We start from the raw sequence: 12,166 nt of genomic DNA, 5'->3' as shown, positions 1-12,166 counted from the left end.
ATACTTCGTATTGATACCATTCTACTTCTAGTCTAGTTCTAGTATGATTCTGCTTCAGGCGAAAAAAGCCGATACATCTACAACGCACCGGATACGTTTTATTGCTTGACGTGCCCTCAAATCCGAGCCTTTGAACAAACCTAGAATTGAATGCAAGCAAGTCTTTAACCAGTGTATTTCCGGGTAATTTTGTCGTGCGACTATTAAAAGATTTGTTAAACAGAAACCTTGCGACCTATAGCTAGGTACAGACACCTTACCTACCAAAGGTAGTTTTGTCGTAAAAGAATAAGACCTCAATACCAAGTTGGATTGCGGGGGCCACGTGTTTGGTATCGGGTTACCTCTACAGTAGTTGCCCGTTGGTCGTCCTTCATGTGCAGTGCGCCGCGCTCGACGCTGACGTACTCGTCCAAAGCAATGCTGTTGTACTGGTAGGCGCCACCGCAGTCCCTGCAGTGTCGCTAGTACTAGTGCGAGAACTGCAAACTCTATGTAGTTGACAGATTCCACTGTCAAAGACAAAGACGAGCAGGCTGGCACTTGTGGGTAAGATGAACAGTGTGTGGGTTCATGGTAACGAATAGAAGACTTACCCTACATTTGAAACTATGGCTTAAGAGCTTCAAGTCGAGCCTTGTGATTAGTGTAAATGGCGGCAGTTGGCCACAAGACAGGACGAGGATATCTATAACGAGGTTGATTTATCTTGATATTTGCTTTTCGAGTAGAAACGGCGAACTAGCTTTCTCACGCTATTTTGACAAGGACAAAGGTTTATAGAGTAAATGCCTGCGGGAATTAATTTGGCAGTATCAGGGCAAGAGGCACGCAAGACGTGGCGCAATTACCATGGGCTGGTTGACCATTGGCTCAAATTAGAGTTACAGTCTTTTCATGCTACCACCCCGGTGGCTTACATGCTAGCGGTATCTAAACTCAATGTCGTTGCGTGTTGGCCTCCTCACACGCTGCTGGTATCGTTCTGTATCATCCCTCCCTACCTTTATCATCTTGTCTATCGTCCAAGTCTTTACATTTGCTGTCCAGTTTCTGTCCTTCCGGTACTTTTCAAGCCGATGAGGTCTAGTCTGCCATGATACTCCGACCCCCATCGGCAGTGACTCGGGCTCGTGTCCGGATCTTGAGGATACCACTACCCAGCTTGCGGAAAGCAGAGCCCCCACTCCGCTGCTTACGGCCGTGAACATTGACGCCTATGGCGGCGCTGGGAGCAAACACGAGCGCCTCGCCAACGCGCAGCTTGACGATGCGTGAGAATACCTCCACTGCCGGGTCAGCAGATACCGAGTCGTTGCCGCCTCGCAGCTTGATTGCGGTGATGCCTTCGCCGTTGTCCTCACCATTGTCGTCTCCAAATGCCTTCTCGAGCATCAACGATGACGAGCTGACGCCTGCCAGGTGCTGCTTCAGCACTTTTAGCCACGCCGGCGATGTGAAGCGGTGCACAATAGTCACAGAGCAAAGATCAAGGAGGGCTGGCGAGACAGTCGGTTCCTGAGTCGAGATAAAGATTCGACAGGCTTGGTGGCGCTGAAGCCGGATCGTCTGCAGTAGATTTTCGGTCAGAGTCCGCGAGTCTGGGGACTCTGCACCCTCTGTGCCGCCGCCCATGTACTTGTGCGCCTCGTCGAGTGCGACAACTCGTCCGATTTTGGTATCTTGCTCCAGGAACAAGCTGAGGCATATATTAAAGAGTGAACAGGCTGTCTGTGCCTGTACGCAAGGACAAGACAAGTCTACAATCGTCAATTTTCCGGGCTTCATGTGTTTAGGCGAGTGTCAGTGGTTTGCTTATCCCGTTGAAGATATCATCACGATAGAAGGCTGTGCAGGCATACCTCTGGGCTCCAATCCGTTCCTTGCTCGTTCTTGCGGGCCTTGACCTTCTTAGGAGCAACGCCCACGTTTGCCGAGTTGTACGCATGAACCTGTTTGCCGACCATGAAGCTCTCGAGGGTATCGAGACGCTGCTTCAGCGGTGCGAGCTGGGCCGGCGTCATGTTCTCCTTCTCAAGAAGCATTTTGAACTTTGCATACTGGAAAGGAGTAACGCGCCCATCGGATCTGTCAGGTTGTTGCTGCTGCTCCAGCCGCAGGTCTCTCAGGATACGTTGGATGACATGCAGGTAGAGTGGGATGCCCTGCGTGTCGTCCACTGCCATCAGCGACATCATCCGTTTGGTGTTCAAATCGCTCTCATTCAAGCGAAGAGGCTCAACGGTGACATTGGGAATCCTAGAATATACTCTCTGTATGGAGAAGCTATGAGCGTATGGTCTTTCTCTCGGTTTACAGGGTCAAGCTTACCCTGATAGTCTTGATGTTTGTAGGTGCACACAGGACCCGAACTTTGACATTCCGATTCGAAGCCAAATATGCAGCCTCGCAAGGCTCACCTCCGTTGTCAGAGACGAATGTGTCGTAGTGAAAGACAACACCGGTCAATGGCCTCGGCAGAACATTTGCACGCGATGAAATGAGACAGTTCTCAAGCAAGCATGACAGACTGTGGCTTTTGCCAGACCCCTGACTACCACAGATGAAGACGCTGGACGGGGCTGCAATGTTGTAGAAGACGCGAGGATCTGCCGGTGCCTCATCTCCGTTGGCGCCGGAAGTGACTCCTCCAAGTAGGCCGTACTGTGGGAACGGGCTCGAGTTTGAAGGAGCCAAGTCTGCCGCGCGCCTGCGAACACTCTCCGTGAAAAGAGGGACGGTCTTGATCTCAGATATCTCATTTACCTCTGGGCTCAGCTGCAAGAGCTGCATCTGTTCAGCCAGTATTCTGTCAACATCTTTGGACGTCGATCTGCTCCTGGTGGGCGCGGAAGAGCTTGTGCCAGATGTCGACTTCAGGCTCTCCTCGGAGGAAGAAGAGCTGCTATCTGAGTCGGACATGTCGCCCTCCTCAGAATCTTCCTCTTCTGCTTCGTGATCTTCGTCTTCGTCGTCGCCCTTTTCGTCTTCGCTTGATGAATATTTCGAAGCAGGCAGCAGTGGCGCTGGTCGCTCTGGCTCAGAGTCTGATGATTCTGAGTCTCTCAGCTCAGAAGATAAGGCCATATTCCAGGCAGCACCTCCCAAAGCACCATGTGAAATGGTATATACAGATTCCATCTTGGGCTTTCTGGAAAGCATCTCAATGACATGTTTGTTGGCTGTGATTACAAGTGATGTTCACCTAATCGGAAATCCTTTGAAGATGCGTTGATCTCAAGGTGAAATCCAATATTAGAATCAAACGCATGCGACTCTTTCATATCTACAAAGATGTGCCTTTTATGTAGCTTTCAGACAAAGTCGCGTTGGTTGAAGCCTTTGACAGCGCGCGTTTACGCCTCAATGCGACTGAAGTAGATTGGCCCACAATTAATTTTTGTCGTTTGCCAGGGAGGGTGTTGCGGAAGCCTTGTAATTGGTCAACCGCATTTTAATGTGGATCTCCAGGCGAGAAATTGGAGAAATTTGTTGTTTCCTTCTATGGACATATATGTATAAGGCCCCCGTCGGAATACAAGCGCTTCTTCTACTCGACGACATGGTCATGGGCGAGCACTTTAAGCAACATTGATACTTCTGGTCAGAGATACCGGTCTGAGTGTTTACAGATAACTTAGGTGGGGTATCTGATGAGCTACCTTAGGTAGGTAGCAACTCAACATGCTTACACCTGCCGAAGAGCAAGCAGGTCGTGTACTGGGTGCACATTTCTAGTCACGTGCATCTCCCCACAACACTAGGTGCCTAGGTACCTACGTACTATTACGTGAATGCCTCTTTGGGCTAAACCCGTACGAAAGCCCCCGCCATATTCCCCTTCCTCTCCAAGACGCCCAACCCCCCAGTGCCGTGGAGGTAAGGTTGGGCCAATTGTCTCGCCTTACTGGTGCGTTGTTTCGGCTACCAGCAAGGGGCTTCTGGGACATCCCCGCCACTGTCGGTCCGCCGTTGCGGATAACTTAAAACAGCTTCCATATTAATTACTGGACAGCTTGAAGTCTGACAAGTATGGATTGCTTAGGGCGGGGTACATGCTTGTTGGCTATTGCAAAAAAAAAAAAAAAAAAAAAAAAAAATAGCCGTACACAGCCGTCATCGTTTTCTATTACAGGTGTTGGCGGTCAACTGAGTGCCAAGTAGCGTTCATCTCTGCGTTTCAATAGCTATTCACATCCCCACACAGTTCCCTACTCGATTAGGAAATATTGGTGGTTGGAGCCAACTCTCAGTTATGTCGCAGTAAGAGAATGGGATGATTGACGAGGCAGGCAAGTAATGTAATTTCTTATCATTTTCCTTGGCCGAATCTATCTCGGTCATGGTTGTATTCACCAAGCTTGTTACTTGTGCCGAACACTGCGCGCGCCAGGATCCCGCACAGTCTTCCTCTACTGCAGTGGCTGCCTGTGCCCCACTATCATCATCCTGGAAACAGGCTATTCTGGCCTCCAACCCCGGTGAATTGGAACACGACACGCAAGTCGATACAGAAGTCCAATCTTCACCCACACGCACCCTCACACTCTCTCGGCCCTACGTAAGGGCAGATTGGTGCTGCGCATCTTTGACTGGGCATGACTTCACCCGTCAATCCTCCCTCCCTCGCTAGTCTAGGCCCAAAAGCCACCCACCAGCCATCCTCTAATCCCAAGCCAGCTCGTTCCCCACACTCCGACTGTTTGCTTTGGGCTTGACGCCACACTGCGCGTTGCACCTCCTGTCCCGAGTCTTGAACACCAACTCTCCCCGCGTACCTAGCTTGCCGAGGATCAATTGTACAGAGCAACACAAGGAGTTCAAGCACATTGCGACCACGACCACAGGATGCAGTCGGTGTCGAGATCATGGGGCAAACTGGTGGGCAAGGGGCCAGGCGATAATGCCAAAGTCTCGTTGATGCTGAACGACTTTGAGGATGCCGACAAAGTCCTTGTTAAGGCAAGTTGTCCAAGCTTCCCACCCAGCTGATGTCACCACGCAACAGATCATCTTGCTTTTCCGTCGTCTCACCTCGGCTAACCATCATTCTCGCCCTTCCACAGCTCATCGACAGCGCAAAATCTTGGAGAGAGGCCTGGATCTCCCTCGTAACATCACAGCTCGGGATAGCTACTGAATATGAAGGCCTGTACGACCCGATTGTTGGCGCGACCGATGGCCACGGGAAGGAGATGACACCGACGCCTGAGTCTCAACTGCAGCGCACCTTGAGGCTGTGCGAGGTTTACCGCGAGCTCAAGGACGAGCTGATGGAGGAGATTGGCCAGATAGAACCTCGCGTCATAAAGCCGGCCACCGATGCCAGGGACTGCATACAGCCTATTCGAAAGACCATCAAAAAGCGAGAGAACAAGCGCCTTGACTACGAGAAGCAGCAGGACAAGGTGAACAAGCTGGCGAGAAAGTCAGGCAAGACGCCAAAAGAAGAAAATCAGTTGGCCAAGGCGCAAGAAGACATGAACAACATGGCAGAGGTGCGTCGAATCGCGGATGGTTAGGAGCATCAGCAAGGGATTAAACCGAGCAGTAACGGCATTTATACTAACTCTGGAACTGCGTAGGAATTCCATATTGCGGACGGACACTTGCGGGAGACGCTGCCGCACATAGTCAACGCCGCGTTTAGCATGGTTCCGCCCCTGCTCGGGTGTCACGTTCTTATACAAAACAAGCTTCTCGGGCTTTACTACACCTTCTTGAACGGTTACTGTGAGGAGGTTGGCTTCCCTTCGCCTCCGCCACCCATGGAGCAGGTCGTCGCCGACTGGACCGCCGATTTCAAGCCAGTTCAAGCCGAGATGGAACAGATCGGTTGCGTCTCGCGTGGCAAGGCCATCCACATGTCGATGCGCCTACCCGCAGAACAGCCCGAGCAGCCTGGAGCCCGCCGCGTGGTCGCCCCGCCCCAGCCGGACGCTCTACGCCGCACCTCGACCGGCCTCATACCCGGCAACGATCCCAAGGGCCGGCTCCAGCGCATGTCTTCGGCGCCCGCGCCCGCGCCGCCATCCCAGCCTACCCCTCGCCCGGGTCTCGGCGGCGCCCACCTCCGCGCTACAGACTTTACGACTGCAACGGCACTCGGTGAGCCGTCTTCAGCACCACTTGTCGTTCGTCCAAGAACGCAGGGCCCGCTTGATTATTTCGGCCACGACCGGCCCCAGCACTCGCCCGCCAGCACGCCCGGCGGTCACGGCCACCCGCAACCCCATCGCCAACCATCATCATCCAGCATCAGCGCCGCTTCCATCGCGGCCAAGAAGAAGCCCCCACCACCTCCGCCGCCGAAACCGCGCATCCCGGCCGCAAAACCGCCGGACGAGTTTGTGGTCGCCATGTTTGCGTTCCCGGGACAGGGCAAGGGCGATTTGTCATTCCAGGCAGGCGACAGGATCAGAATCATCAAGAAGACCCAGACGGCTGATGATTGGTGGGAGGGCGAAGTTGGTGGCCGAAAGGGTAGCTTCCCTGCTAATTATTGCCAGCCTGCTTGATGGAAAGTCGAAAATCAAATGCAAAAAGAAATCAGAGCGATGTTGAAACCTTAAGTGGAAACGGAGCGAAAAAAAACTATTTTTAAGCGTACATACATAGAATAATCCCCATTCATAATGGGCTATATGCAAATTTGACTCTTTTATGTATACCATGGGTAACCTGAGATTTAGGGCAAGCTCAGTAGTCACCACCAGTGTCACTCCCACACCTGCCGATACAAGGTATCGAAGTCACCCAGGGCTGTCGACGTAGTATGTTGCCTGTGCCGACTCGAGTGGCTTTCGGTCTCTGAAGCGGAGTAGGTTCCATTTCTCTAGTCTATCGTATTCTTCGTCTATCATCCGGTATCATGTTTCTCATTCATTCAACGTCATGTACTCCCAAAGGCCCCTATGTTCTGTCTATCATGCACACTTGAGGTTGAGAAATGAGGGGAGGGTGTCCGATGTGCCAAGTGAGCTCGGTCTTGTGTGTTGATCCAAATACTCAGACAAATGAGTGGAGTGAGGGTATCTAAGATCATAGTGTAAAATAAGAAAGTCAAGGCATAGTGCAAATAAACTCTACAAAGGAGTACCATGGTAAATTCAAGTGGGGTATCAAGATACAAGGGGCTGTGTCCATTCTCAAAGACCAAGACTGACTGAAATATGTGCAGGAAAACGAAAGAACTCCTCTATGACCAATATGCATGCATTGCTTCATGTGCCTTCTCCAACCGTGTGTCGATATCAAAATAGTTGGGTTTATGAATCCACTTGTCCAAAAGGAAAGGATCCTTGACTTATATGTCGTCGATCGCGAGCTGGTGCTGTGTTGATGGTGGCCGGCATCCTTGGTCTTCCTGTCGCCCCCAAGCTCTTATCATCGGAGGCTGAACTAAGATCCATGGGTGTCACGGGACCACCAGGGCTTCCAAGAGGTTGTAAGCGAGGCGAGGCCGGCTTGGACATGATATTATACTGAACAGCCGTAAGATAGCTCCCCGCAAGTGCGCTGGCGGGCAGCTGTGATGTTCCCGATGAGACATCCCCGCGAGACCTGGGAGGTAGGTGCAGGTTATGAAGAGCCGGGAGCTGATTAAGCGCCTGCAAAACTTCATCTGCACCAAGCTGTTGGATCTGAGTGCCGAGTACCCTGTGAGCGCCTAGGCTGGTCTGTGTGATCATATCGCGCTGGTATTGCTGCAGACGGCGCCTGGCTTCGGAGTCAGACCGGCTGTGGCCTTTTAGCTGAGGTGCTTTCGCCCGCGTTACTGCGGGGTTCTCGGGTTTTGACATGACCGATGATGAGGGAGATGCGACGCTAGGTGACATCGAAGGGCTATGCTGCTTGGGAAAGTAACCGTCGGGAGATGCTCCTCCATGATGTGGTTGCTCCTTTGATGATGCTTGCTTCGCCCGTTTCGCTTTCTTGCGGGCCTCCCAGTTTGTTGGATAATATTTGCCCATCGGCAGCAGGTTGTCGTCGGCACCAGTAGGGTTGTACGCGGAAATCGATGGGGAGCTAGAGGTATCGAACGACGAAGAATGACTCTTTGCCGCCATGACACTGATGAGACCGGAGCTTCCGGACCCGCCAGCTTGAGAAGCCAGTCCGGCAGTTACCGATGAGGATAAGGAGTTGGATGAATTGCCGTGCCTCTGTAGGTTATCTCCAATCTCTGGGCTGCAGTCCACCCCAGCTCTGGCAATCGATTTCTTCCGGGCTTCCTTGATATCTGCATGAAAAGGGTGGGTACGATGAACACGCTTCCGATCCTCATGTTCAGGAAAGTAGCCCCTGTGATGAAAGTTAGCTTCCTTGTACCGTAGGCAGTGCAGCGCCTGCGCTTGATAGCGTCTAGACATGATCATGGTACGATGATGCATGCATGCCGGTTATTGTTCGTCATCGCAACTCACCCTGGCAAATCTCCCCGTGCTGATAACGGCGCCGTCGGAGTTGGCGCCTGCTGCTTCCCGACCATCCGCTTCGTCGGCATCTCGATAGCAATCGGGTGACTGCGTTCCATATCCGCGTCTGATTTTCCGATTGTCATCTCTGAGGCGGTTCCCTGCAGTTCATCTTATCAAAGGCGGCGGAAGTAAAATGTCAGCTTCGAGAAATAGACAACTTCTAGGCGGTTTCCAAACATATAGGTGGATGGGGGAAACAATGCCAAGACGGTTTGTCAAAGCCGGTAGGCGAATTAATGACTTTCTAGAAGCAAAGGATGACGCAGTAGCTCAAAAGATTGTTTTTAGCGCGATAAGCGGACGCATGTCGTAGAGACAAGTGCACTCGGCGACCACGCATGTTCTTAATCCTGGGGTGCAACGGTAATGGTGTTGTCCGGTGGCCATGAGGAATCTCCATGAGTTTTGGCCACTAGGCATGCCGCCAATGCTGTCAGGGTCTCTCTTTGACGACTTGTTCAACCCTAGTGTGCCATATGCAAAGCTCCTGTGTGATGACGAAGTCACCGCTAGGAAACCATGAGACATGGCGCCATGGGTAGTGGACCCTTTCTCAGGCGGCCATTGGGGGCCCGAGAGGTGCTGGGGATGTGCCCTGTTTGACCGCACGGTGCTGTACGCGGCGGGTAACTACCCCGCGATCGTCGGGCCCGCACGCCACCCTTTGGCTGGGTTGGAGGGGGACTTGTGGCAGGGATGCCCGGGCTGTGTTTGGATGCTTGGGGACGCAAACCAAAAAAAGAAAACAACCAAAGAAAAAGAAAAACCAAGCAGCCAACACACGACTGAGACCGGTAGCAGATGCCGCATCGTTACATTTTCATGATCGATAGACTGTAGGAGAGAGAAGGACTGCAAGAGTCGAAATTTCTCAACATACCAGAATTTGTCTTCGAGTCTCCAGAATCTTTAGATTCGAAGCTTGCCCACGAGCTAGCCAGATTACTTTGTCGACAGGCGTTTAGCTTGGGCGTTTCCTCTTTGATTGGTGTGCCTGCAGCAGACATGACAAACTGCTCGTCATCATCTTCGTGATCTTGGTAGTGACCGTTACGATGCGGCGATGATCTGGCTGATTTGCCCTTGTCGTCCATATGGTAGCGATCGAATCTTCCGTGGCGAAGTGTGCCCGAGCCTGGCGACGGCCGAAACGACGAGGGGATGAAGCTCGACATGATGGAACTTGCTGCCAAACTGCACGCTGTTGATGCTGTCCTCAAAATCTCTCCCCTCGAGAAATATCGATGGCTAAGCGCAAAATGGATACTGAGGCAGCTTGAATGCCCAAGCCGCCGCAAGAAGGTTGGTAGGTTTGTCAAAGGAGCTACCACGGCCGGGTGTGCGTAGTATCTTGGGGTTGTCGTGGTGGTATCTTGGTTCAGCTAGAAGTTGCGGCTGGAAACCACTGACTCAGGTCGTTTTCTGCCTGTTGGGTACCAAACAGGGTGGTAGCAATCTCAATGGTGCCGTCTGCGCTGTCAACCGTCCAAGTGGGAGGTTCTCTTTGAAGATGGTGAACAGAATTTTATTTGGCGAAACTGAGTGCCTTCCAAGTTTATCTGCTTCTCGCGCGAGGTTTCTTCGTAGTGGCTGGTGTTCAAGTCAATGAAATGTTTAACCGTTGGAGAATGAATGATGTTTTCCGATGTCCTCGTTTCGGGAGCAAAGTAAAAGAAAAAAAAAAGGAAGAAGAAGAAAAAGAACGAAAATGAGGGAAAAGTTGCAATGACAAAAAGCGAGAAAACCCCATGCAGCTTTATTTTGTTTGTGGATCAAGAGTCCAATATGCGCCTTCCACGATTGTGTGTTTGGCGGGCTATCACAACAACAACGTCTCCATGCTGGGGATAGAATAAAATCACGGAAATCTAGTGGAGCCGTCAAGAAGTTGGTGGGCCTTGTAGCGGGGGCTCTTCCACTCTCAGCTGTCAAAGGAGTACGGTGAGTGGTTCTGGGGAAAGTGTCCGAGGTGTTTTGCTTGCTTTCTTGAGTGTGGAGAGGTTTGATTGCCCGAGATGAAATGAAAGGACGGGGGATCAGCCTTGAAAGGCATCAAAATCAAATATCGTGTTATCCCGTTGATGTGACTGACCTTTAGGTTGTCTTGTCGTTCGTGTCACGCTGAAGTTGAATCGCTAAGGTAAGGTACGGTACCTAGGTCTGGCAGGTAGTCACGAATTCTCCGCCGCTAGGCAGCTGTTCTACCTTCCAAATTCGTTTCTCTGCAGTATTGTGCAAGGGTTCGTGCGCCAAGTGGTGAAATCCGATGATGTTCCGCATCAATGACCACGTCAGGTTACCAAGGGAAAAAAGGTGCAAGAAGGATGGATGGAGGCTTGGGCATCAGGCTTGCAATACTGTAAGTGTATGAAGGAAGAAAACCAAAGGACCAAAAAAAAAGGTTTTCTGAAATAGGTCATGTAGGTTGGTAATAAATCAGGGATCCCATTGCACCTGGGCAAGAAGCTGCATCTACCATCATTTGCTTGGATGACTGAACCAACCAAAACACACGTACTCTTTGGCCGCGAACGCACCTCAGCAGTTAGGTTTTTCTCGTTTGGTTCAGGGTCTCTCTGGGCCCTACGGAAGTACGGGAAGGAAATATCGAACAAGGGGAGGAGCTGACATGGACGTCAAAGACACCGGTCCTTGGCACAAAGGGGACAAGCAACCCATGTCCAACCGAGTGCAGTAGCGACAGCCTGCTACTGTAACTGAGCAAGAAACGAAACGGATTAAGCGTCGTACAGATAAAATCAAATAACTGGAGAAATGCATTCTCGAGCAAATTGCATGGAGAATTACGCTCTCAGGGTTCAACAAGTCTCAAATATCGGCAGGGTTTCAGGCAGACAAACAGCGCTAAACATCAAAAAAAGGAGGAGAGGTGGTGTGTACCCACCCTTTTCTGATGATCGACACAACTGACTCCCACCACCGTGTGTGATTGTGAGCAAAGCAAATGCCTCCTCCTTCTTTTAATCAGCCAGCCACCAACCGCCCGTTACACATCACGCCTTTGGCTGTGCTGATCTTTATCAGCAGGTCCTATCTAGTAAAGAATCACATAATCAAAAGCTCTTCTTGGGTAGATGCATGTGGGCAATACGTATCCGTATACAGCCTGTATTTCCATCCAAATTTTTATACGACAAAGACAAGAATCCTGTTCAAGTCTTTTTGTTAATTGTTGGTCCCGCTTTGTATTCTGAACGCGCGTCAATGTTGCAATCCGAAATTCCTTGTTATCAGGTTTGCGATAAGAATCGAAGGGGTTAAAAAAAGAAAGAAGAAAAAACACGGAAAATAATTGGGCATAAATGCATCTTCCTCTACCGGTAGGTAGTCTTGGTACTGTATAGGTCTACCGTCATTATCACATAAGTACCCACTAGACACAGTTTACACACTACTCCAAAGTTTGTGGAGGATGCGGAGGGTGATCCGTCGAGAGACGGCAGAAAAGAAAGATAAAAAGAAAAAATAGAATAAAAACAAGAATACACGATTCGAAACAGGCGAACTATCACAGCACTACTACTCTGCGCAATAACTACGGATATATGCCGCGGCCGCGTCTGAAATAATTAATTGGGTGCATACATATGCGTCTGCGTGTTGCCGTATGCACGACGATGTTTTAGGAAAATCAACAAACGACGGTTGAAAGACGCCACGCATTA

At 50.9% G+C, this 12,166-nt stretch overlaps 3 protein-coding genes across 3 annotated transcripts; 1 reads left to right on the top strand and 2 right to left on the bottom strand.

The window, feature by feature from the left end:
• Positions 1 to 674: 674 nt before the first annotated feature.
• Positions 675 to 3,329, bottom strand: MGG_02890 (uncharacterized protein). Its single transcript, XM_003720789.1, has 3 exons — positions 2,332 to 3,329; positions 1,863 to 2,273; positions 675 to 1,782 (listed from the first exon to the last, which is right to left on the bottom strand). Exons 1-3 carry the CDS (start codon positions 3,160 to 3,162, stop codon positions 1,087 to 1,089), a joined length of 1,938 nt encoding a protein of 645 aa, XP_003720837.1. The 5' UTR covers positions 3,163 to 3,329; the 3' UTR covers positions 675 to 1,086.
• Positions 3,330 to 4,458: 1,129 nt separating this feature from the next.
• Positions 4,459 to 6,670, top strand: MGG_02891 (SH3 domain signaling protein). The gene is made up of 3 exons (XM_003720788.1): positions 4,459 to 4,962; positions 5,067 to 5,498; positions 5,586 to 6,670. Exons 1-3 carry the CDS (start codon positions 4,849 to 4,851, stop codon positions 6,516 to 6,518), a joined length of 1,479 nt encoding a protein of 492 aa, XP_003720836.1. The 5' UTR covers positions 4,459 to 4,848; the 3' UTR covers positions 6,519 to 6,670.
• A 106-nt stretch (positions 6,671 to 6,776) lies between these two features.
• MGG_02892 (uncharacterized protein) lies at positions 6,777 to 10,590 on the bottom strand. Its single transcript, XM_003720787.1, has 3 exons — positions 9,361 to 10,590; positions 8,427 to 8,589; positions 6,777 to 8,304 (listed from the first exon to the last, which is right to left on the bottom strand). The coding sequence occupies exons 1-3, from the start codon at positions 9,653 to 9,655 to the stop codon at positions 7,269 to 7,271; spliced, it is 1,494 nt and encodes a 497-aa protein (XP_003720835.1). The 5' UTR covers positions 9,656 to 10,590; the 3' UTR covers positions 6,777 to 7,268.
• Positions 10,591 to 12,166: the final 1,576 nt, after the last annotated feature.

This window comes from Pyricularia oryzae, chromosome 7 (assembly GCF_000002495.2).
Source record: "Pyricularia oryzae 70-15 chromosome 7, whole genome shotgun sequence".
Classification (NCBI taxonomy): Eukaryota; Fungi; Ascomycota; class Sordariomycetes; order Magnaporthales; family Pyriculariaceae; genus Pyricularia; species Pyricularia oryzae.
This window is presented reverse-complemented; position numbering and strand designations above follow the sequence as displayed.